This window comes from Echeneis naucrates, chromosome 24, assembly GCF_900963305.1.
Source record: "Echeneis naucrates chromosome 24, fEcheNa1.1, whole genome shotgun sequence".
Classification (NCBI taxonomy): Eukaryota; Metazoa; Chordata; class Actinopteri; order Carangiformes; family Echeneidae; genus Echeneis; species Echeneis naucrates.
Window position 1 is genome coordinate 10,713,660 of NC_042534.1, and position 26,474 is coordinate 10,740,133.

Here is a 26,474-nt window from a genome sequence, read left to right on the forward strand (position 1 = left end):
GTGTAGTAATGCTGCATATCCTATCCTGTGATTTAGCCGTCAGCTGACCTGAGTGTGCTGTAGCGCTGTGACGGGTGCAGATTCGCTGTGATTCATTGGCACTCGTGGAGAAGTAACAGCTTGCCAACGGTGGCTGTTAAAGACATTGTGATATAACCAGAGCCAGAGTGAATGAGTGAATGATATTGATCTCATTGTCCGAAGCTTGTCATGTTTGAATTTTCTCTACAACCGTCAGAAATCATTGAGGCCTGTGATAGGACCAGATGTTTCTTCTTCTGAAAAAATCTGAAACTGAATACTAATCTATTCATTTAGGTGGAACATTTGAGCTGTTTATTGTCCATTTAAGTTTGAATAGTCCTAGAACGTCGTCTGGTTCTCTAGACAGATTAAATAGCAGGCAGTTCCTCCCGTTTGTAACGGTGAGAGTACTCTGTATTAGTCATGTTACTGTATATTTTCAAACTAGAATTATCATGTCAACACTTCAAATCAGCTATGAATCAGCGGGATCATCAGGCTAGAGTATGCCCCTTTCTTAAAGGTCAGAGTGCTTAACAACGGATTTTCTCCCAGCTCCCCTATCACGTTGCACTTTGGGAACAAAATCTGTTAATATTTTATAGTTTTCTTTATCAGACAGGTTTTTCAGTTGTTGTTTTTTTTTTTATGTCGGTAACTTTGCAGTGGAAAATATTCAGGTCTGTTGATGATCCAACTTAAATTCCAAAACACAAACACAACCATGAAGTCCTTTAGACGACAGTCGACAGTGGGTGGCTGTCAAAAGTAGGAGGAGACAGAATTGCTTTAAATTTACATTTCAAAGATGATTTCTCTTTAAAATCAAGTGATCCTCAAAAAGAAAGCAGACAAAACTGTACAAGAAAGTGAGAAAACTTGGCCGGCATCCCTTTAGCTGAGTGTATGGGTGCGTTGTGAAGTTTGTGCACATGTGGGTCTGTGTGTGTGTGTGTGTGTGTGAAGCCCACAGGGTTGTTCTCTGCTTTGGCTCTGAAAAACAAAGTATCCACATTTTTCCTCTTACTCTCTTCTCTCTGTCTATTTTAGTCTTAGTTCACGGCACCATCTGCCTTAGTGAGCACAAGCGTTTTTCAATGTGTGTGTGTTTGAGAAAGAAGCTGTGAGTGAGTAAGTCTGCTCTGTGTTTTATATGTGTGCCTGGTCGTCTTACTATGCTTACCACCTCTCAGACTACACTCTTTTTTTTTTTTTCCCCCTCCCGTTTCAGTCGAAATATGTAGCATAGAGTGACACACACGTTATAAATAATATACTTTTGTAAATAGAAAACAATCTCACTGAGGGTGTGGGCAGAGAGCTGGTAACTATCACAATAATAATTTGGAGAGATGAAAGGACAGAGGGAGAGGGAGTAAGAGTGTGACGAAGAGCTTTGACTGCGAGGTGACTCAAACATGACTGGAATATGAACTAGTTACCTCCCCCCGCCACACACACACACACACACACCCCCCCTCACTGCTCACCCACATGGAGATACAGTGAATCTATCAGGAAGAATGATGCCCTAACCCTACACCAAAGGAAAGGACAAATTACAGCCCTTTTAAATGCCTGTAGGAACTCACATTTCCTTTCATCTAAGCAAACATGACGCTTCAAGGCTGATAGGATACAATAATTGGAGCCTGAGAGTTTTTGGATTTCTGTGCTTAAAACCGTTTATCTGAGTCTCTGAGTGCTTCCCCCTCAGACATGTAGACAGACATGTTCCCATTTGAACATGAAAGTAAACAGAGACACGCTAATGGGCCAAACTGACATAAATGGACATAAACAACTATAATGAGTTCTTTTCTGCCCTCTGAAAAAGTTTGATTGGTTAAATAATCTATAATGGAAATGATAAAGTAGTTAAAATGAACCAAAAACATTTTGTACATTTCACTATCACTGTAATGTGTATATATTTTTACCTGACTAATAATTTAAGTGCCGGGTATGTTTGTTCACTGTCAGGGTTACTTTGATGTCCATCCTATAAAAGTTACTGTATCATGTGCCATTACAATCTTGGCACTTCCTGTAATTGCTTCAAATTAAAAGCCCTCCCCCACTCAGAGTGTAGCAGCGTAGGCCGAAGACTGGCATCCATGTAGTCTTATTTCCAGTGTATATAGTAAATATGATTTTCAATCAGATTTTAGGGTACACCTCGAAATTCTCGACAAGCCAAATCAGCTTTGTGCATGTCCTCAACAGCAACGCTGACAAATCCTGAGCTCCTTCTCTCAGAGAATCTGTCTCTGAGGAGACGACTGGCTCCACATCAGCCTCAAGATTCGAGTTCAGGGTTAGTGATAACACAAACACAGCTCCTGTAGTTTTGTCTCAGCTCACCCTCCATCACCCACTGAGGGAACAACACACACACACACACAGTAAATTAAACATAAAAAGCACAGCGGTGAGAGCATAATGTGGGTCTTGACCGACAGTACTCATTTTAACTCTCTGAGTTTTCATACAGCGGAGGGAAAAGGCTGTTTTTGAAGCAGGCCCTTGTGTGTGAGCAGGGAGCTACACTGCAGAGAGATGAGCACAAGTGGAACAGATCAGGGTGTGGGCGAGGCCACTGGGGTCAGGAGTGTCCGTTTGCCTGAGCTGTTTCAGAAGGAGGATGTGAGGATGCACACAGTGACAGCTAACTAAGACTGGAGGAGGATGTCAGAACTGAAGGGCTTTTTGGATTATTAGTCGAAAGGAAGCCTTCGTTAAGATTTCTCAAGATGCACTCTAACAGAAAAGGTTTTCTGTGGATTAAGGAAATGTAGGATTTTGTGTTTGGGGCAGTTACATAGATCTTCTCCGTAACAATCAGCTTTACGCTGCAGGATGCTGGGCCGTTACGTCACATTCATATTAAAAATATCGATACACGTCAGATTGCATCGCTGAAATTCTCCAACCCCCGGAACACTATAATCCTTAATACCACATTCTTTTCACTGCGTGCACTGGCCACCCAAGATATTTTGCATTCTGCCTTTGTCATTGAACGAATAATTCATTTTTATGGTGCTGTGGGAAAAATCCCATGTGGATGAAGCTTTCTGAGCTCAGCACAGACATGAGGCCCTATAAATAAACACATTCTTATGCCTGACATGCTTTTAGACCACCTACAGTTTTCACATAGGATGCACCGATGACGGTGAGAATCATCACCAGTAATAGAAACACAGGAAGCGGGGCACACAGCATCAAAGATAAGCTCCCATTACCTTTAAACCCAGTGAACAGCAGGAATTATCATTATCATTATTAACAGCTTAAAGAAATGATGCAGATTTTCAACGTGTAGCTGAGTAAAGTGCGCAGTACAATATAATTCTGTATCATCTAACCGAGACTTGAGCCCTGTTCTGTAGCTTTAGTTGTCAGTATGCACCTGCAACAGTATTGTTCATCCCAATTTAGTAATCTGAGACTCAAAAGGCAGAGTAATGAATCACTTCACAGAAAGGACGTCTATAAACAAAGTATTTGGTTCATGCAACTTTCAAAAAAAAAAAAAAAAAAAAAAAAAAAAAAAGCATTTGACATGAATGGTCCCCTTAGATGAGGATGATGATCATTAAATCTCTCCGAGCTGTCTCGGGCTGTACTGTACAGATTTACCCCCCCTGCGGTCAATACACATTTCATTTTCAACTGAACGCCACCATCTGCAACACACTGATCTGAAAACTCAGAGAAAGTTTTTATTTGTGTTCCTAAAAGAGCAGTCAAAGCTTTACTGGTCTCATTCAGCTGTGGCTAATAATGTCAATCAGGTAGCATCTTGCGTTTCTGGTCGGAAGCCAACTTTCAAGTCTTGCATGTTTAAAAGTCCTGCGTCCTTTTGAATCCATCATGACATGAGTTTTGAAGCACCCTGTGGCTGCATAATCAAAGCAGGATTATGTAACGCTGACAGGAGATGTATGTTTGCTGTGATGGTTTGCTTATTTGAAGAAATTTTAGAAACTCTGCATCGCAATTGCGTTGCCTGGATGGAAATGGAGCCAAACCTGCACCACACTTTGGAAAATGGTGGGCAGTAATCTGTAATATAAATAATTCTGTGTAAATTATCCCAGATTTATTGTAACCGACTCTCTTTGTTCAGGGTGTAGCTGGTTTTGCATTTGTTTGTGGTCATTGTGGCTTTATGGGATTTGGAGTGAGTGAAGGTAGAAAGGTGTCGACATAGAAGGAGGGAGCTGAAGATTTATGGAGGACTCTCTTTTTGACTCGCGTTGTCTGTCAGAGATTGGGCGTCTCACGGCCTTGCCTTTGTCCTGCCGCTCTCAAACCTTGGATGCATGTCGGTTCTGTTTTCATAAACGATGCATTTTCCATGGCAGGGAAATGTCACCAGCAAACGGCTCTGTGTTGTGTCTGTGGGTGACTGGAAGTGAGTGTGTGCGTGAGCAGGCGTGTCAAACACCATTAATCACAACAGACACTGAAAGAACTGAGTCGTCAAGTCAAATGTTCCTCTTTTTGATTGGTTATGGATTTGTTTTTGAAGGTCTCGGGGTTTGTGGTTTTTTTTATGAAAATTCGGTTTACTTTGTACTGACATGAAAGACTGAGCTGAGATAATCCCTCATCAGGAAAAAGTCAGTGTGACTGGAACTCAGATTGGTAAAACATGCGCAAAGATTTTTGTCCTTATTAGCAAGACTCACACTTTCAAATGTGCCAAACATTCCCTCCCACATATTACACTCACGCACACACTATGAACAAATAGAAGCTGCTGTTTGTTGACACTTAAGAAAAAAACCAACAAAGCTGCAAATGGGCAAAAGTGCACCGACAGCCGATGACCAGTCCAGGCTAGTTCACGTTCACGTGCAGACATGTGCACGTGTGCGCACGCACCAGCTGGTGCAGCCAAGTGAGCCGAACCTCCTCTGAACAGATAATCACATCCCACTGCGCCTGTGAAATATGTCCGGACTTCATTTTGGCCAAAAGGAGGCTCATCAATCAATCTTCTAATGAAGCGCTCCAGTTTTCCATAAACACAGATCTCACTGTCCTCTAACAATCCAAATCCCTTTGTCTTCGAGGTGGAGTTAGCGTAGCGATACCAGCAGAGGATCACTGAGGATGTTTTTTTTTTTTTTGACTCTCTTCATCATCAATGACGAAGATGAGTATGTCGTCCACTCCCATCATCATCGCAATTCAGACTACCATCTGGCCAATGAGCCGGTTGATCTCATTCAAAGTGTATTTAAAATAGTTTACAGTCACCAGCTCTTGCTTGAGTGAACCCTGAGTAATAATAATAATAATAATAATAATAATAATAATAATAATAATAATTAGTATTGCGCGTTCTTTTTAAGTTTCTGCTGGGCCCAGATGGAAATGTGCAGTACGTACGTCCAGCTAAAGCTCCTCTTTTGTTCTTCAGTCCCTCCTCCACTCTATTCATCCCTCAGATTCGTAATTGGGATAATTTAATGCTGAAATAGGTTTTTTTTGTTTGTTTGTTTTTTACCAGCATCAGTCCAATGATAACAACACCCAGGGGTTCTCTCATGAAGTGGTTGGAAAGCTTTTATCAGCTGGAAAAACTGCTCTGGCAATGATCCATCTGCAGCACACAGCAGTTTGACCTCAGTGCAGCTGCAGCTGAGGTGCTTTTGTGTGGAAATCACAGACTGCGGTCGCTGATTTGTATATTCACTGATTCCACTGTCACAAACAGAAACATGAAATCTGTAATAGTCCTGTTTGATAAAATAGAAGCCAAAATGAAGTCATCAACTGTAGACATAGCTTGATCAACCGACAAATTCCATGTTGTATTATTTCAATTTAAGAGGTTTGACTAGTCTAGTTCACGCAGTAAATATAGTGGAAGACAGATGGAAGTCGTAGTAGTAGAACTATGTGGCCCATTTATTTTGGATATGGCCTTTTTGCAGACAGTATTCTTCTTGTCCCTCCTGATCTGTCTCTGCCCTCCTAATTGCCGCGTGCTAAATGATAATCATGCCACTGATTGCCTCCTCCTTGGCACCGTTGTACACGCTGCGTTCTTCAAATGCTTGGTCACTTGACTGTGTGATTAATCCCACTTTCATCTTGTTGCTACGCTGATATGAGACTTTGTTTGACTTTGTGTCTGGAATGTAAAAATCATCAGCCAACACTTCCTGTCATTTCTGCCAATCTGCCTCTCTTCTCTGCACCTTTCCTTCTCACCTCTGACCTCTCCCCATCACCCTCCCATCATCCCTTCCTCCCATCCTCTCCCCTTCACCCTCCCATCACCTTCCCATCCTCCCTTCATCCTCCCTTCCCCCTCCCATCCTCTCCCCTTCACCTTCCCATCACCCTCCCATCACCCTCCCATCCTCTCCCCTTCACCCTCCCATCACCCTCCCATCACCTTCCCATCCTCTCCCCATCACCCTCCCATCACCCTCCCATCACCCTCCCATCCTCTCCCCTTCACCCTCCCATCACCTTCCCATCCTCTCCCCTTCACCCTCCCATCACCTTCCCATCCTCTCCCCTTCACCCTCCCATCACCTTCCCATCCTCTCCCCTTCACCCTCCCATCACTCTCCCATCCTCCCATCACCTTCCCATCCTCTCCCCTTCACCCTCCCATCCTCTCCCCTTCACCCTCCCATCCTCTCCCCTTCACCCTCCCATCCTCTCCCCATCACCCTCCCTTCCTCTGTTGTTGCTCTGCTTCCTGTCAAACAAATAAGATTTTCAGATGAGATGCAGAGTGTCAGGTTTATAAGATCATCACTCAACTACTCGCTGTCTCTAATACACTTTAAAATCAGGGGCAAGCAAAAGTCAGGAATACATTTTCTCCCCCCCCCCCCGAATCACGAGGTTACCATGGCAACTCTAGATAAGGAAATTGACTGCACTCTGTCTGTTTCCGCACGTGTTTAGCTCTGAGCTTTTGATTTACTCGTGAATGAACATGAAGGAGGAAAGACATGAGTCTCCAATAGTATGTGCACTTGTGTGTGTGTGTGCGTGCGCTTTTGAAGGAAGAGAAACACAAAAAAGATCAAAGACAGAATCTCTTGATGGAAAACAATGAGTAGGAGCAAAGGGGAAGTGTGTAACTGAGACCTTTGTATCAAAGACAGAACTGTTATTAAGAAGGTGATGATACATGTACACAAGAATATATATATATAAAAAAAACCAGCTGTACAGTAACTGACCTGAATCCATCTTTGGTCTGTCCAAGAGATTAACTTGAGTCACCAGCTCCTGGTCTGGCAGGAGTTCGCTACCAGCTGTGAGGCTTATGTAGTCACAGCAATGCTCGGCGTTTAATGGGTATTAATTACCTTGTTTAGCACCATTGTTCAGTATGAATTCATATGGGGGACTTCCAGCTCTGCAGGTTTAGTTTGATGCATTACACTGTATATGTGATAGGATAAATCCTACCAAGTGCACTGGAAGACATCTTGGATGAGTTCATTAAAAAAACACTCAGCTTGTAATCTAGATAGAGCTCATTCTGTTTCACAAAGGGTTTCTGCAAACTGATTGAATTTTGGCATTGCTCTTTGTTTCTCTTTTGTTTGCGTGATTTCTTCCTCCATAATTTAGTTGAAAATTAAGAGCAATTTAGGTAGTGAAACCTTGAGAGGGTTCAAAGCCTGTCCAGAATAGAGGATGACACATCTCTTCTCGCTGTCCACCAGCCCATCTGCAGCTCATAACGCTTATATACTGCCCGACTAAATTTAAACCTGGGCTTCCCACGCGACAAAAGCAGAGCTGAAACAGAAACACACATATGCAGCGACAGCTTCACCCGAACACGCTGTGATATCAAACTCCCTGTGCATTCCCGCTGCCACGTTACATTTAGGTCCACAGGCACAGCAGCCAAACCCTGACCTACATATCAGACCATATAGGAAAATGGGATGACACACGCGCACACACACACACACACACGAAGAAGACAGGGATTAAACGCCTGGAGAACAGGGCATCAGTTGTGTTGTGATTAATTCATGGTCAACCTACTGTATATGAAATTCAAATGAAACGGAGCAGGTCGCAGATCTCATGTCTGGGAAAAGTAAAATGAATATTTCCCAACAACTACAAGTGAGGGAGACTAAGAGTTGAATTTACATCGGCATCATGGTGAAAAATCACAATAGATGCTCAGCTCTCTAATGTAATTAAGCATGAGCTTGCACTAACTCGATGTGATACAGTTAGAGCCGACCTTGAGAGGAGGTAATGCAATTGAGTATGGATAAGTAGGAGTGATTTATTCTTGATCTTTGCCTTTTATTTGTGTCAGCATTTCCTCTGGATTCAAATATCATGCTGAGGGGAATAAGGACGCTCATCAACAGATAATAACATCCGTGGCAGTTTGGCCTGTGTAAAGATCTCACAAATGTGAACCATGAACCTCAAAAAAAAAAAAAAATAAATAAAAAATTAAACAGATACAGGCCAGTAAACACGCACTGACGTCCAAATTAACGTGGTTGTCTGAATAGTCTTATGTTGATAATATTTCTAGCTACACCAACTATGTGACCTGAGGGATTCTTTTGGCATCATCAGCTCAAATTTTCTAATTTCTCTCAATTTGCCTAAGTGCTCAATCAAGCACTGAAATCAAGTTGGCACCTTTTTTTTTTTTTTTTTTTTTTTTTTTTAAATTGATGATTACACAGTAGTGGAGGTGACAACCACCAGGCATGGTGCTGGTCAGGTGAAGTAAAAGACTTTTCAGAAAACAGAATTTTGGCATTTATCTTTTCTTTAAAAAGTGTCATTTCCTCGTGATGATACAAATTCATTATTGTTGCCGACAAGACGACAACTTGACATTCCAGCAGATCTTGGAAAAATACATTTTTAATGCTGAACATACGTGACAGAGCGAGACTGCAAAGCATCATCAGTGTTTCCCTTCTCCAGCCTGATGTAATGCCCAAAGGCACCACTTTAATTATAAGTTGATTTGCTGACCCAACAAATACACCCTCAGGATTTAGGATTTGGAATCGTCTTTCGCTCACCATTAGTTTCATTGCCAATTGTAAAATGGCAACAATCCCAGATAGAGCTCATAGCCAAAATGTTCTGGTCATGTCCAAGTGATCTTGGCACAAAGCTGGGATTTCCAAAATGTAATGGATGTCTCACATGTTCTTGAGATTGTGAAGAAACAGTAGAAAAAAAAATCAAATGGGACTGCAATGGTCTTGAGGGTCTCTCTCTCTCTCTCTCTCTGGTTTAGAAAAAAAAAAAAAAAGGTATGACTGAAGGCAAATTATGGACTGCTCCCCCTACTGTCTGGATCATATAATTATATTGAACCTTTTATGGTACAGTGAATTTTCACGTGGCACTCAGTAACAGAGTGACTCACCTGGAGAAAGTATTTCTCCAGGTGAGTCACATACTTTCTCTCTGGAGAAAGTATTTCTCCAGAGAGCTGGAGAGATGGTGTGATATTTACACCCAAGAAAACACCAGTTTTAACTCCAACAGACGTACATCCAAGGGTTTCTGGGTGGGTGAATCAAAAAGGGACGAATGATGGTGGACTGGACTCTGTACATAGAAAGCTCAGATCACAGTTACATCTTAAAAGAAAAGCTGAGACTGGAATACCAAAATCATTTTTAATGAAGTAGTAATAATAATATACATTATAAAAAGGACTGCAGACAAAAATAAAAAATGTCTTTGCAGGAAGAAGAGATGCTGTTTCGTTGCGACGAAACTGAACAATGCCTGGGGAATATCGGACAGTTTGACTCCTCATCTGTGTTTTGCCAAAGATCCTTCAGTTTATCAAAATATTGTATCTCTTAATTTTGTCAAAGTGATTCATGTACAGTTTCCTGGGCGGCTTGTTTTTTTCCCCACTTTGCATCAAGTTAAGTTTAAGGAAAAAGAAGATTCAGGATCTGGACAGGAAACCAACTCTCCGGGCAAGTACTATAAACATGTATGATCCACACTGAGTTAAAAAAAAAAACAAAGAACGGTTTCAAAAACTGTCTGTCCTCCTGATTGTGTTTACCTTGGCTGCCTACATAGGCGTGTGTGTGTGCTGTGTGGAGGAGGGCGAGGCTGCAGCCGAGGATGATGACAGCGAGGAAGGAGGCGGCTGAGGGGTGGTGGAGGAGGAGGAGGGGGTGGAGGCGGAGGTGGCAGCAGCAGCTGATGACGAAGTCTCTATCAAGCTGCTGTGCGTGACGAAGCGCAGACGCAGCTTCATGGCCGGTCGCAGAGTCATGATGATTTTCTCCACCTTGAGAAAGATGGGACACAAACAACACCACAAGAAGGGTCATAGACAGTGATGAGCAATGGGGAAAGATAGGAAAATAATAAATACCACAAATATCATGCTGTTAGTTTCACTTAATCTGTATACTTGTTTCTCTGAAGCAGGAGAAAGATACAGTTGAGCTACCAATTCAGCACATTTAATTCACTCATTAGGAAAGAACATAGCTTGGATAAAGACTGCTCTCAATGTTCAACTGTGGCTTTGTCCATTAAAAGGATTTAAAAAGCTGATGATACATTTGTCTAACGTGAAGCTGCATTTTCAGCTCCTCTTATTGAATCCTGGCTGTGCACGGGTGACAGGTTCAAACTAAAAACAGAAAATTGAATCAAAATGGTCTCCTGAGGAGAAGTGTGCTCAGAGATGCCGTCTTACTTGAAAGGTGGGTGGTCATTTGTCTCACTTAATAGTGTTTTCACCAGCTATGCTTTGATTTTTTTTTTTTTATTGTCTACTGTTGAGTTCAAAACAATGTTCTTGTGCATTTGAGTAGAAAGCTATATAGGCAAAATAAGTTATTTGTTTGAAAGTTGATCAGTAATTTTCTAGTCGGACCTACCTGCTCTTTCACACTGTCTCCAGTGTACATGTATTTTATGTGATAGAGGAAATCACAGATTGGGTCCATGTAGCTGAGATGTTGGCAGTGTTGGTCGACTGCCTGGAGCATTTCATAGAAGGCCACACCAATCTGGAACACGCAGGAAGATACATCAAATTAAGACCTTTTTATTTTAAAAACTTGCAACCATTTTTGGTCCTCTTAGAATCATCTGTGACGCGTGTGTACCTCTAACATGCACCGCGTCCTCTCCTGCTGGAAGCGCTGCAGGAACGGCCCCACCAGGTGATACACGTAAAGTAACTGAAACTCTGTCTGGACGATGGGCTTCAGAGTCTCTGACAGGAATCTACACACAGAGACAGCAGGTCACAGAGGATCCAAGTAACAATACACTGACCAAAGAGTGCGGCTGTAGTCCGCTCCTTACTTGGGAATCAGAGACAGTTGTCCGATGGATGAGTGATGCCAGACAGCGTGTGCTAACGCCAGCACGTAGCTGCAGTTCATTTCGCTGTAGCTTTGGTGGCAGGCTGTGAAGTCCAGCAGGGCAAAGGGAAAGCCCGCCCACTCCGTCTCTGACCTCAGGGCCGGAGAGCCAATTACAGACACGATGCGGTCGTGGAGAACGATCCAGTAGGGCTCCTGACAAAGGAGAGCAGAGGTGGTGAAAGCGAACAAACTCAATGTAACTGTATGAATGATCTGGAGGGGAGCGTTGTTCTTACAGGAAGTGCAGTGATCACAAGACCAATGGCATTCATCCAGGCTGTGATGTTCTCTCTGGGAACCAGGGGTTGGCTAGAAGGTAAAAGGAAACTGATGCTTTCACAGATAATTCCCGTCTGTTTCGCTGTTTGAACATGACATGCTGATCGTCGACTTTACCTCTTCAACACAACATTGAGCAGAGCGTTCCCGACATCTTTCCCCGGCACGGCCAACGCCATCAGCTCCACGCAGGTGACATGTAGGGCGTGGGCGGCAGGGTTGGGGAACTCATTGAACCTCCAGTCGCAGTTGGGGAAGGGTCCAGGCGACTTTCCTGCCATTGGTGAGAAACAGTTAAGGAGGAATAGACGTCACAGGAGAGAGCAACAAGGTTTGACAGCAGCAGGGAAACACGTCTGTTCTCTGATGTTTGCCTGTATACAGGTGAGCCACTGAGCCTAGAAGAGTTCACTCACCCTTTTCTACAGTAATGACACCGCTGGCTGCATTAAAATAAACGTAATAAAATTTTATTAACTACAGATGTACGAACAGTTATTGACTCACATTAAAAAGGAGGTATTATGAAAGAACTGGCAGTAAAAATGTACATATTATCTAGGTACACAGAAGCCTGTGACTTTCTGCCTCACCATAAATTTACAGAGAACAGCGGAACATGCAGATGAATGCTTACAGGTTGTACTGATATTCAGCATTTATATGGCAGGTACACTGCATCTTTGGCTTTCTTCCAAAGTACCCATTTTCTGATTGAAACACGTAGGATGTGTCAATATTACTTAGGTTTTAGCAGCTCAGCTGAGATTTTATGAGAGTTTGTGACAAAAGGGCCCTCTTGTCCCTTTATAGTTTACTGCATCGTACAAAACAAACACGGCTACTTTGTAAAGCTGGGGTAAAGATGTTTTCAGAAAAGAAACACCTTTTCTGGGCAGAGAAATTAATGTGCCTATTTATACTTTATACTATATATTATATCAACCAGTTTTTGCATATGACCAAATATCTGACAAATTATGCCTTTAATCCAAGTATGGACATTAGACATGGAAAAACTTGAAGATTTTGTTAATCCAAACATGAAAAGAAAGAGACTGATGAAGGATATTGTCCACCAGGCGTCCAATCAGCTTGCAGTAGTAAGTATCATCAGGGATCCACACAATGTCCTCTCTGGGATTCATACCAAACTTCAGATAGGTCTCACTAAGACACCAACCTGGGGTCCGGTTGTCCTATAAAAACATTAAAGAAATACTACTGCCCAAAAAATACATAGTAATGATATACAGAAAAAAATATATGAAAATGCATGTATAGTTGAAATATATAACATGATATATTGATTATATACATTTGGGTGCATGTGTGTGTTCCCTCTGCATACCTTCAGTGAAGACATGATGGCGTGCACCAGTTTTCTCTTCAGGTTGGTTCTGTCTCTCAGGTGTCGTTCGTAGTAGTGAAGTGTGTTGTACAGGTAGGTCACTGGGCGATCTGCACGCCATCACAACAGTGAACCCAGTTCAGTTAAAACAACCAACGTCTTACAAATTCCAATCCCAGGCGATGGCCTCTCATCCCTTTGTCATACTTCATCCATATATGTATGCTGACTTTCTACACAGCTCTACATTTTTAGATAGCCTTACACACCATGGAACTTGTACAGCCCTCCCAGATGATCCAGCAGTGTTTCTAAAGACTTGGAGACAGGAAGAAGCTCCAGGAAGCGATGGATGACGATGTCAAAGACTGGCAAGAAGCGCAGACACACGTTACCAAAGTAGATTGGAAGGTACTGAGGCTGGAGCTGCATGGGAGGGTTGACCTGGTCTGCAAGACCCTCAAAATACAGCTTCTCTGGGTATTTCTGGTAGAAATGCAACAAAAAATACCTTTTGAGTACATCATCAAAATTGTCCATATATTTCTTTTACTACTTTAACTTCACATAGCGGTCCAAAAGTGCGTTTTTGGCACACGTACCTTGTGGTAGCTCATGTGTTTGTTGTGCCAGTCACTCTGCAGCCAGTGCTCAGGGGCATTCTCTTTGACAAAATCACTGACTCGGTTTCTGAAGTCATTGGGCTTCAGCAGCAGCAGCTGGATAATGAAGTAGCAAACCTGAGCCTCATTGCCCTCATGGCTACGCATCGCCTGAGGGGAGACAGACAACCAGAGAGACAAACGGCCTTGTCATGGAATCAGGGGAACTAAGGAGGAGTATAAGTGATGCAATATGTTAGAAATAACTCCATATTTTAAGGAAGTTTGTCCTTACCAGACACAGAATGAGTCTATCCAGTGTGACTATGTTGTATTTCCAGACCATGTCATTAAGTATTTCAATGCATTTGTTGAGCTGCTGTCCGCCAGCCGAGGTCGAGAACTCATAAACAAGGAAGTCCGCAAATGTGCGTACATGAGCCACAAGTGCACGAGCACCAATACGCTCCAAGACCCTGAGGAACACAGAGTCAAGCTACAGCTCATCAAACCACAACAACAGCTCAACATCAGTACAAACTTCTCACCGATAACTGTGAATCTATAATGCCTCAACATCCGTAGTGAGGTGCATCATTAACATGTCATACACTCAGCAAGAAACACTGAGTGTAACACCGAAATATGATCAGAGTCATTGCCATTACTTTCACTGGCACTGCAATAAAGAACAAACTAAAAAGGAAATAGATGTTTGTATATAATCACTAAACGATTAACTGCTGTTTATTAACATAGGGACGCAAAATAATCAGTCCACCTGAAGCCTATCTGGTTAATGTGGTCTGTCTCCAGCAGCATCTTCCACAGCAGACAGAGGAAGAGTGGGGGCGAACCCTGCATGGAGAAGTGGGTGATGATGTCATTCTCGTTAGCCATGGACTTCCATTTCCTGTACTCCTCTTCCACGTTCTTCTTCAGGTTAAACCGAGACTCTTGAGGAACATTGTTCTGCTTGAAGAATGCCTAAAATAGAGGGATTGGAGTCATTTCAACAGGATTAAGAAGAAAAAGTGAAATTGCAGTTGGAGTTTGTCACCAAAGCGACCATTTCGGAACCTGAAGTGGAGCAGGGAAGCAGGACAGTGTGTGCGAGGCCCAGTTATGAGGTGTGAAGGTCATGATGGTCTGGAGAATATCTTTACACCAAGTCCCATGGATGGAGTCAGACCCTGTGAAAAAGTCTAGACACAAACACAAAGTGGCTGAGCATATAGCATAAGAAACAGGGACAGACAAGTCACCTAAAGGTTTTAAATATGTTAAATCAGTAAATCCAGAGTGAGCGCTACCTGTGACGTGTGTTGCTCTGGCCAGGGTGAGGATCAGGGCTCGGTTCAGTTCCTCAGACTCAGCTGACAGAACTGTCTTTGGGTCGTTAAGGAAGCGTGTGAACTGGGGTTGTACCTCTGAACTCCCCAATGCTGTGATGAGCCGCAGAGCCGTGCTTTCAACACTAAAGTGCGACACAAAGACATAAGACAAACTGAAGAAGCCATCGGCGCCATTTTGTCTTTCAAAACCATCTTCAGCTGTGATTCACAGGAGGTGAACACAATAAAAAAAAGGCCTATCCATACTGTAGCAAGGAGTTGTGCTATCTCTGTATTTTGGGCTGTTTCTATCTGGCATTTGCTTGTTACATAATTATCATGTTCATTATGGTAACAAATGTGGTAATTGTCACTGGAACTGTTAGCAAAAACAGTAACTGTCCTTAATTATATAGTGCCTGGGGATTCAAATTCAAAGTCTGTTACACACAAGTGGAAACAATCTTATTCTGTTTTTACAAATGTCCTGCTGCTTCTACAGCACGTTGGAGACGTGTGAATGTGTGTCTGCGCATTACCACAGATGCAGCTGATTCTGGTTGGTCTGGGGTACGGCAGCCAGGCTGTGCAGATGACTCAGTAGCTGGACTCTGTAGTGTGGTTGGATGTGATGCATCCTGTAGCTAAACATCTCCAGCAAAGTGTGAAGGATTCCCCACGCGTGAGACTTAAAGACATTGGGCAACAGCTGGCCTGATCAGATGGATGGAAGGACGCAAATATTGTTACGGTTTCAGTGACAGTCAAAAACAACTGGTGTTAATATATTTGTGAGTTCCCCTGATTTAAAATGCACTAACTGATGAATCCTTTGATGCCCAATGACTCGATCTCCATATAGACCAACAATCTGCTGTATGTTTCTACCAGTGCAGGGGCCAGGGCAGTGCTGGATTTAGCATGGGCCAACTTAATCACCCGTGTGGCAATGCTGTGGATCAGACTGGAGACACACAAGCAGACTTCACTTACAAAGCTATTAGGAAAATAACTGCATGAAGCATCCCTTTTTCCCTCACTACCACCTTCTCCCTACCTCATCTTTGCATGTACTGTGAGTGAATCCAGCAGGTTCATGGGCAGCGGTGTGACAGATCCTGATGCCATACAGTTGGTGCCAGGCAGGTTGATCCTCATAGAGCCATTCCCATAGATGGTTTCCACTAGGACGCCCATGGGCAGGGTAAAGCACTCTGAGTTTGTGCTGTAGGCGTTACACAGCAGGGCGATCTTATAGTCGGACATCCCCAGAGTCTTGTTCCGCAGCGACTGCTGCAGAAACCTAACAGAGAATGGATAGAGGCCAGGTCATGGTGTTACACAGCAGGTCCATGATTTTTGTCTCATGGGTAGCTTGGTTTTCTATTATCTACTATGTAGATTTGTGGTTCACCACAGTATTAAAAGTAACATACTCATGATGCAGTTTCAGAGAATGGGGGATCGGGATCTGCAGCTTGGAGTTGTCATTCTGCGCTTTGCGGTTCAGGTGGATCCAGATGCAGGTCATGGCAAAGGAATGTGTTGACTGAGGCTTGTTAATGTCAGGAACCGGGATGCACTAAATGGGAATATGAGAAAAAACTAACACTTAAAAAAAGACTGAGTAAAAAGACAGGATGTAAGAAAAGTTCTGAAAATATGAACCTCTTTTTCTGGGTAAAGCAGGTCAAAGAGCTTCATGACAGGGAGGAAGTCAGCCAAGGCGTTCTTCTGAATGCTTCCTGATATGAACTGTAGCAAGACCCACATGAGGTGATCTCTCCCTTTGATAAGGCCTCTTCCCGCAAGCTGCAGCAGAAAGAAAGAATCAAGCATCAAGGAATACTTATTGGACACATGATTTCCAGGAATTGGAAGTAATTACTCCAAATAAATGGAGTAATTCTGATATTGCTGCCTGAGAACTGCTTGACATGCAGTAAGACCAGACATATTGTACATTTACACGGCTGAAAATGTGTTTTTGGTCCGTGTGACTTTAATCCAGCTGTTTATTAGTGGGTTCATGAGCCTCCCTGTCTCCCATCTTCCTCCTCACCTTTTGATGTAATGACAGCACCATATGTGGGAAGCTTGCAAATTGAAACAACACAAAGAAGATGAGTTGAGAGGAGAGGTGCTGCCACAATAGTTGGCTAGTTCCTCCGATGTCTGCATCAAAGTGCTCCTCGGTCTCGGAGCGCTCCATGGCATACACCACCAGGTCCACCAGTTGCTCCTCTAACACTGGGCAACGCTGCTTGTGCTGGCAGGGGAGGAGGGGAGTGTTAGAGGATACAGAGAACAGTGAGCCGGAAAGAGAGGAGGTTAAACAGAGGAAGGGAGGGAAAGATGTCCAAGACAGAGAGTGGAATGGGTGAAGGAATCATGTAAAGACAGAGGGAAAGAAGGGGAGAAGAAAGACAGAAAGACAGAGGGAGGGAGAGAATAAAAGAAAGGTCATCATCAGTTCACTTCAAATACAAACCTTAACGGAAATAAATGCTTGAGCAAATGTTAGAAATTGATTATTATAACCTCTTCTCATCTTTTGCATGCAAGACTGCATCTCCATCCTGCCTGACCCTTTTCCATTTACTTTCATGTGCAGATAATGTTGCGAAGTTCCTGTGATGTTATGTAGGAGCGACAGCTAGACTTGACGTAGGGATCTTCTAATATCTGATCATGTGTATTGGCTGATCCTCTACTGTGCTAGTAGTATGTTGCCAATACTAAGTATGTGTTAGTGTTGCGTCACATGGCATGTAAAACTCTGAAATATGAACAGATATAGGAATGCCATAGAAATGCTCTTTTATTGCCTAATATACCCAACGTATGACTTTAGGGTGGAAGAGTTTGCCAAACTGCTGATATATTGTTAACATTTCACTACTTACAGGAAAGCAATTCTTTTCCTGCTGAAAGGCTTACCAGTGGAAACACAGCACATTTTCCTGTGAAAATTACAGTTGCAGAGCAGCAAAATAGAATTTATATTTCTGGGAAGACAAATGTTGGGTAAGAAGTCTAACTAATGCAGTCAGCTTATTAACAAGTTATGAGGCGTCAGACGGGGCATAGGATCTCTGCATAGCACTTGCCTATACCTGACAACATTTCACGCACCACTTGGGACATTTCTGGTAGTTGCATCAGAAAAAATCTGATTTGTTGTCTTCAGCTACAGCTCCAGCTTGCAAAAGGGTGCAGCTCTCTAATATGAAAGTTTTACACAGACTGAGTGAGAAGTGAGTGACTGAGTGAGTGAGAAAAATGTTGTTTTAACACATCAGATTCAGCCAATCAGTATTTCTCAGCATACATGGGTCAAATTAAATCCATGCAACTAATGAGTAAACTTGGGCATTGCAACAAGGCTACTGCCAATTTTTTCTGTCTCATCAAAGGACTGCAGAATAAAATTAACTGCGTACTTAACAGCATATTTGTAAACATGTTGATGACTTGGATTGTCCTTTCTGTAATAAATAAAGAGAATAAACTACGCTAAAGCAATAAGAACAATGCTAATGCCACAACTGAGCTCAGTTGAACTCTTGTGGAAGTGATAAGTGATACTTATGAACCTAACTGGGGTATCTAAACTGGTGTGAGTGCCATGTGTACAAGAGACTTGAAATGAAAAACAGGAGAAGAAAGCAAAGAGGGGAAGGGAGTCGGGAGAAAGCATTCAAAATTGCTGGAGAAAAGCAGGCAGGTAACAAGATATTTAAGCCCAAAGGCCATGAAATACAGTGCTCACATGTGGGCCGAGTTCATTCTCCGGCGTGGGATAGAGTTGGCATATAATGTAGAAGAGTGCGGACATGGCTCTATAAACCAATACTGGACTGAAGCCCTGTGTACCTCAGTTATTACATTTCATGGAGCAACAAACTTCACCCAGTAGTGACAGTGCAGGACTGAGGATCTCTGCCCTTTGGCTTAACAGAGACCTTTTCATACAACTGGGAAAACTGGGCATGGCAAGGGACTGAACAGCACAGCACAGAGCAGGACAAAATGGCAAAGAGCAGCGCAGCACAGCACCAAACACCGAACCAAACAGTGCAGCACATTCCTGCATGCATGCTATGAGGATCGGGGAAGGTGGGCAGACGTGTGATTGGGAAGACGAAGAGGAGCTATGAGGCTGACGCAATTTCTCTCCCCCTGCTTCAAAACACACACATGCTCATGTAAAAAAAAAAAAAGGAAAAAAGAGAAAAGGCAAGAAAGAGATGGAGGGAAAGAGTCCAAAGCAACAATCAGCCAAACATTTTTCCAAGTTACATTCAAACACCAGCCTCAACCGACACAAACAACATTTGTTTCTGCTGTATAATCCCACCTATCACCACCTCACTGGGAACCAGATTTATTCTAGTCTCTAACAAGCTAAAACAGATCACCACATCTGTGCAATACAATACAATGAAACAATATCCACAATAGATCATTTTCCTCTATAAGGGTATCAGTCAGCCTCTGCTAGTAATCACTGCCGGTAATTGTTTGGAAATCACATAAATGTGCCATCTATGTGCTGCTGTCAGTCCATGTCTGACTCTTGTGCTCAGAATTTAACAGCACTATTTATAGCAGGAAGACGAGAGCTTTGTACGCTTTGTCAGGTCATCAACCACAGAAAAACAAGTAATTACATTTTGGATAATATCTGGGTGTCTGCATGACAGGTTGTGACATTTGAATATTGAACAACAACTCTGCAATTGCAATAAGTCACTGTGACTTCCACTGCTCATCCAGGGAGCTCTTTTCCAAAGAATCGAATTTTCTATAATGATTCTGATAATGTAACTTCAGTACTCCAAGCTGAGAACAACATGTCTTGTATGGTGAGCTTCGCTGCATCTGTCATGCAATGGGAACCATCCATGCATATTTAACTTTTTATGAGCATTCATTTCCACATTTTATCCTATTTATCACTATAGGGCTGTGTTTGTGCCTAACATCAGTGCATTTGTCACAAGGGTTATATTGTTGTTATTATAATTATTATTACTATCATCATGGAATAATGAATCATTGTCTACAAGGGAGTAATTATGGCTGAAAGAAAAAAAAATCTCCCTCATGTTTGCAGTTGCACTGGTTGCAACCTGAGGTTAATAATCACCAATGCACAAACAAACTATAAAGCAAAAATCCTGAAAAAACTTTGATTCTTTAATTAACACGCATCAGTAACCTGTGAACATCATGCAACACATGCCAGAGTTCACTCATCCAGTCAGACAACCAATCAGAATCACTCATCGGCCGACCTGGGCAAAACATGAGCCAACCACTTAATAAACAAAAATGAAACTGACCAACTGACCCTAACCCTGATACTGCTTTGTGAATTACACTTTGCCATGTCTTCTTTTTATTTATTTATTTATTTTCATTCATATGCTGATGTTGTCAAAGATGGAAACGCTTTATTAACTACAGCCTCCCATCAGAGACTAAGAGCTTTGCTTTGGACAGGAAGTGATTCTATGGAGAAGAGGTGTTTGCATGACTTACAAATTATAAACCTGGATCATTTTTGATGGATGCAATTAGATGTGCTAATGTTGAGCAAATACAAAGCATCAAGCATCTGCTTAGACAGAACGTGGAAGACATGTCAGTGAGACAAAATCATTTTCAATATCCACCAAAAACAAACAACAACAACAAAAAAAAACAAGACTTATTAAGCCAGTCCCGATTGTAATAAATTGACCCGTACATTCTGTTGATGATCTTCACAGTGAATAGTTCAGATATGACTGATGTCTAGCTACTGCACTATCCTTCTTTAGATATTATTCAATATGCTAGAAAGGCCTATGCCATATCGGTAGAAGTGTCTTCATTCTCAAGAATATTTTCATCTTATTCATGTGATTACAAAATGATAACACTTATAACATATCTTGGTGCCCTAGACCAGACCCCTGATTAGTTAAAATAGTGTAGTTTTGCCCAGGTCAGTGAAACAGAAGTAGCAGCAAGAGGTCAGGCATGAGTGGACCTTGCTAACAACAGGCACAGACCAGACTACATCTATACATGCAGTGCAGCAGGACTTGAAATGTCAACAGCAGGGGTTAAAGTACCAAATACTTAACATAAGATTATCAGATGGAACCATCGACTAAAATGGCTGAGACTAAATACAAAGAGTAGTCCAGCAAATCTATAAATGGAATTCAAGATACCATCAGTTTAATGAATCCAGAGTTGTAGAATATATGATCTATAAAAAGCCTATACCTTCAGAAGTGTAGGAGCAACTACTTTCATTGAGATATCAAACATTTACAGAAAATATTGGCCATCTGTGGCGTAAATCAAGTTATTTTATTGCTGCCATATTATAAGCAGAGATAAGGCAGCATGCAAAATGGGACAGGAAACAATTTCCTTATCACCATCTGGCCAGCTGAACAAATCATCCATGGGTAATAATCCATAAACAGCCTGCATCTCCATCGAGGTACCTGCTGCTGCCTTTTCATCATACTTTATATACCTGTTTGTCTGTGTACATCTCCAGTATTTATATGGCCACAAGTCTCTACGATGTATACCTCAATGAAACCATGCTGTGACCATTTCAAGCTCTGTGCCATTTCGCTTTACTTAATTTCAAGTTTAGGGGCTTTTTTTTTTTTCCCCTCTTTCCGCTCCACCTTTCCACTTCCAGAAAGTAAGTGTGCCTAAAAAGCTATGAGTCCAATGGTCTGGTTAGCTGGTAGGTCAGGTGACCAGGAGGACGAACAACGACATACCTGGGCAATGTTCAGAGTCTAGAGAGCGCATGGCAGAGAGACAGACAAACACAACACAAAAGGGGGGAAAAAAGGAGAGAAAGAGAGAAAGTGGTGACTAAGCTAGGTCGTTCACTGTCCGTTCAGCACAGTTAGGATCAACTCAGCCGATTCAAACATGCCAACCAGTTTCTGGTTTATTTGTCCATAGTTACAATACAAAGAAGAATGTGTTGCTTGGTTTTCGCAATAAACTAACTGGACACAATAGTAAGTGGTCAAACTGTAAAGATGGCTGCAATCAGTGATGTGGGCTGAGTTGAAACTGCTTGAACACAACTGGGCAACCTATTATCAATGCATTATGGGTGAAGCTCATAGCATCGGCTTGCTTTACATGATCTTCGCAGCTGTGTTACGACAGTAACGAGAGAGTAGGGGGGTCCAAGAGTGAAAACGATAAAAGGACAAGGAGAAATAAAGGCAGAAAAATGCATATGAAGAAAAGAGTTGAGTAAAGAAGAACAAAACCAGCAACCTAAGATATAAAAATAATGAAAGAGAGAAAAAACAGACAATGGGCAGCAGAGGAGACAAAAATAAAAAAAGAGGAGGGAGAGTATGGGTTGGCGAAAATAATAAAAAAGTAGAGAATCGGTAGAAAGTGAAGGGGACAGTAAAATTGAAGGCAGGCCGAGGACCTGGTTTGGCTGTGGAAGCAAAGGAGCACAAGCAGTAGGAGAGGATGTTTTACCTGTTTGTTGAGTCCCAACATGTTGCACACCATCTCTCTTGAGTACGGCTGTTCTAGTACATAGCGCAGTAAACCTGTCTGGGGCTCAAATAGGTCCTGGATATAAAAAGAAAAATGAATAATTGCCGCTTCTGGGGATGTGTGCACAGGTGTGGGAAACGTGTGCTTATACAAATGTTACCTTGTCAAAAGGCAGCATGCCTCTCAGGGGGAAGCGGAGAGTCGTGGGATCTAGTTTCCAGGAGTTACAGATAGCCCCACTATTATTAACTACTGGTAAGAGGCTGCACCGTCCTGTGGATACACACATTCACACATCAAATGGCCCATGACATACAGTGAGTCGAGTTAGCAACAGAGTCCTCAGTAGAAATGGCTTAAATGCATCTTTGTCTTTTCACAGTCATTTATTTTCTACCGCGTTTCCTCAAAAAGGAATGGATGACATCTAAGCATCATCAAAGCATGAAAATGGGAAAGACTTGAGCGGCAAAAATGAAAAAATATTTGGTGGACTTCTAATATGTGTGTTTATGTGTTTCTCACCACAGATAGAGTTGATTCTGGCTGTGGGTCTGAAACTGTCCACAAAGTCTGATATCAAACTACCAAGAAGCTACAAATGTGGGAGAGAGACAAAAAAAAGAGTGGGCAGAAGACAAAATAAGACAGTGTGTTAAATACATACATAGCTATACTGATAAATACATAACAGCACACAAAGGCACAACACAATACAAGTCTACATTTACCCAGTGTGACAGCTGTCCCTCTGGATACAGCTTTCTGATTTCTGTGATGGCGAGATAGGCTGGCAGGAGGCAGGCATTTCTGTCCAGGATATACTCTACTACCTAAAACGCACACAAACATTTAAACAGCAGAACATTTTGTGTGCTGCCAAAAATAAAAACATAAAAATGTAATCCTCTTTTAAAACGTTGAATAACGGGTACCTCTCTAGCAGCCAGAAGCTGCTGGACTATAGCTGAGCTGACTGTGGTAGGAATGGTCTGAATTTTATCCAGGACAGTTTTCAAGAGGTCCCTGACACCCTGAAACAACAACAAACACACACTGAAGTTAGATTTCACTTAAACGAGTGTCTGTTCAGAAAGCTCAACGTGCAGAGGATTCTTTCTTAATGTTTGATGAGGGCAATGAGTCTCGAGGAAATTTGGGGTTTGCATAATGGATTTTTTTTTTTTTGATTAATCTATAACATCTGATTAAACATTTTCCATTGTTTGACAGCTTGGAATTTCCTGGCATAACTGTCTCAAAATAGAGTCAACAGAAATTGTTGTATTTAGAAAGTGAGCTGTTGTACCGTCAGCATGACCTCCAGCAGACAAGACAAGAAATGTTCACTACACATGACCACTGAAATACAGTGTTGAGGCTGAAGTTCTAACAGTGTCAAAAAAGGTGATAAATAAACAGGAATGTTACTCAAGGTCCTCATCAATTAACTTGATTTGTCTTAGTTTCACTAGTGTGTGTGTGTGTGTGTGTGTCAGAGACCTTGTAATCCACCCCTCCAATGATCTTGCGAAACAATTTGAAAGTTAATGCCCATAACTGAGTCCTGTCCCACTCTAAACTCTCTGAGCTTATCAGAGCTACACACACCATCCTGTAAACAGACAAAGAGATTCATTAGACAGACGATGACAATAGTACACTATGTGCTTGTGTTAAACAGAATCCGAATAATTAAGACAACTGTTTATGAGACTGTACATATGAAATAAATCAATGGTAATGTTTTGAGTTTTGGTATAATTATAAATGAAGGCTGTTAATCTATTTTGATTATATAAGCAGCATGTGTTGCACCCTAAATAAAACCACAGCAAATATTAACAATTTAACTGAGTAATGGTAGATGCAACTTAATCAGTCAGTTTACTCCAGAGTGCTTGCAAGTGCATGTGAATGGCTCTTTACCTAGGTGACAGCAAGCTGGTCTCAACAGCCATTGCAAGGCAGTCGTAGAGGAAGGAGATTCGTTTGGGGCTGTGCTGGCTGTGTATAAACCGCACTATCCACTGTACACACTGTTCATGAGACTCCTGCAGACAGACCAGGAGGTGGTTACAAGGTAAAATCCTGCTAATTATTCAATATACAAACATGTATGTGCTTCTTCCTGTGTGTGCAAGTACCTGTGGCAGTGTCCCCCAGTATTGTCTGAAGGCTCCAAGACAACTGATCAGTTTAGTCCTCTCGTCTTCCGGAGTGTCCATAAACATCCTAAATCATGGATGAGACAACAACATTTATTCATATCATAGTTAATAATTCTTTTGTCATTCTGCTGTTGGAACTACCGATTTGAACTGCCAGTATAAAACAGCACCCAATTTAACTAAATGATAACAGTCAGGATAAGTATGAGAGTTAGAGTCATCTTACCCAGCAAAGGCCTCCTCGATCATCTCAGTTTTCTGAGAGAAGAATGAAGAAGCATCATGGATAAAACATTTCGTGGAAGACGTGACATTTACAGTATGTCCTAGATCTTCTCCTTAGTTTCATCTTTCTTTCTCATCATACTAACTTGATAGTGAAACAAGTTCCTTTATTGGTAAGTAAAACAAATTCAAAAGCCACTTTGAAGTCAATAAAAATATCTTGAAAAAATTACTGAGTTTCACACTGTTCCATGGTGTAATTTCCACACATCCATCTGCACACAGTAACCCAAGATGAAATGGGGAAATACATTCAGCCTTTTTTTTTTTTTTTGAGGGGGGGCTTTTGCACTAAAAATCATAAAATGGCATCTCTATTTACAAAACCCTTTCTCGCTCGAAATTGTGTCCACTATCTCCCCTCTCACTGTCTCTTTTCCTTGTTCAGGTGCATAACCTCTGCTTTAATTCAGCTTTGGATACAACATAACTGGAGTCTCCCAATCAGAAATAGACAGTATCAGGCTGAATGTGTAACATCAGCAGGGGCTTGTGTTTCTAAATACAGAATGTGGTCTAAGTGAAGATGCAGCAGCAGAGATATAAGCTATAAACATGGCTATGTGTTTGGGGAATATTACTTCCTTTAACACTTCTTCTCACTGCGTCTTTGCACCATAAACATACTTCACATGTAGATCCTTCTTTACTGAATATAGTGATATAAACGGATGATTGGTAGAAACGTCAACAAATAAAACTGAACCGCAAACAATAACTCCAATTCCACATGTCGTACTTTTTTTGGCTTCTTTTTCAGAAGAAAACAGTCAAAGCATGAAAATGTGTACTGAAAACTTTTCAAGAAAGTGAATTTATATACATATCGGCACAATGCACCAAGTCTTGAGCTTCCATTGTTTTGAAGCGTTAGCCTGGTTTTACTGAGGAAAAAGCTACAATAGCAGCTGAACTCACTGAATTAAGTAACTTCACACAAAACAAACTCTATCTCATGCTGCTGATCTGATTCATGTGCAAAACCAGCTAATGGGTGAGTTAATAAAAGACGCTATCGCCGTCTGAGATGCTAACAAATGTTAGCTTTAATAGCTGTTTTAAAAAAAAAATGCAAATTACCACAACATCTTCAAAGATGCTCTGGAGCTGCGTCTCCATCGAAAGCGCCATCTCTGCATTAAGATGGAGACAATTTTTTTATTTTTAGCGAAGCATCACAAAAGTTGCCGCTTTCAGCGAGCACAGACCAGCCTGTCAACAAGCTAAATGCTAACAGGCACCGGAATGAATGCGCCGTGACAGGTGCAACAGCAAAAACAGTTCGGAGACAAATCAGAGACGTAAGAAGCAAAGTTCCGCTTCCTTTATTCATTTATTCATTTGTTTCTGTAGGTTACATGTCGACTGTGTAATGATATGTATGATATTTACACACATGATATTAATTGAATGATCATAGTACTCACAAGTGTTATAGCAAAGGTTTGATTAACAAGGTGTGTCAT

At 41.8% G+C, this 26,474-nt stretch overlaps 1 protein-coding gene across 2 annotated transcripts; it reads right to left on the minus strand.

Moving 5' to 3' along the window:
* Nucleotides 1–9,672: 9,672 nt before the first annotated feature.
* Nucleotides 9,673–26,238, minus strand: med23 (mediator complex subunit 23). 2 transcript variants are annotated; one of them, XM_029496296.1, is made up of 31 exons: nt 26,089–26,238; nt 24,950–24,981; nt 24,700–24,787; nt 24,482–24,606; nt 24,056–24,167; nt 23,488–23,586; nt 23,284–23,385; nt 23,078–23,147; nt 22,713–22,825; nt 22,532–22,627; nt 21,799–21,816; nt 17,061–17,267; nt 16,667–16,810; nt 16,435–16,580; nt 16,056–16,301; nt 15,820–15,962; nt 15,538–15,712; nt 14,978–15,141; nt 14,745–14,869; nt 14,446–14,651; nt 13,960–14,140; nt 13,665–13,835; nt 13,332–13,548; nt 13,063–13,172; nt 12,784–12,910; nt 11,829–11,994; nt 11,669–11,741; nt 11,371–11,585; nt 11,169–11,289; nt 10,938–11,069; nt 9,673–10,336 (listed from the first exon to the last, which is right to left on the minus strand). In XM_029496296.1, exons 1-31 carry the CDS (start codon nt 26,137–26,139, stop codon nt 10,115–10,117), a joined length of 4,197 nt encoding a protein of 1,398 aa, XP_029352156.1. In that variant the 5' UTR covers nt 26,140–26,238; the 3' UTR covers nt 9,673–10,114. The 2 variants fall into 2 exon arrangements, with proteins under 2 accessions (XP_029352156.1, XP_029352155.1); XM_029496295.1 differs by lacking the exon at nt 21,799–21,816 and having other exon boundaries at nt 9,674–10,336.
* Between the last annotated feature and the right edge of the window lie 236 nt (nt 26,239–26,474).

What these genes read in the sequence shown, in the direction of transcription:
- med23 (XM_029496296.1), bottom strand. Translation starts at nt 26,139, where the DNA reads ATGGCGCTTTCGATGGAGACGCAGCTCCAGAGCATCTTTGAAGATGTT. An exon ending in GCATGCTGCCTTTTGACAAG is followed by an intron (nt 22,628 to 22,712) that starts GTAACATTTGTA and finishes TTTTATATCCAG; the next exon opens with GACCTATTTGAGCCCCAGAC. An exon ending in ATTAACCAGATAGGCTTCAG is followed by an intron (nt 14,141 to 14,445) that starts GTGGACTGATTA and finishes TGTGTTCCTCAG; the next exon opens with GGTCTTGGAGCGTATTGGTG.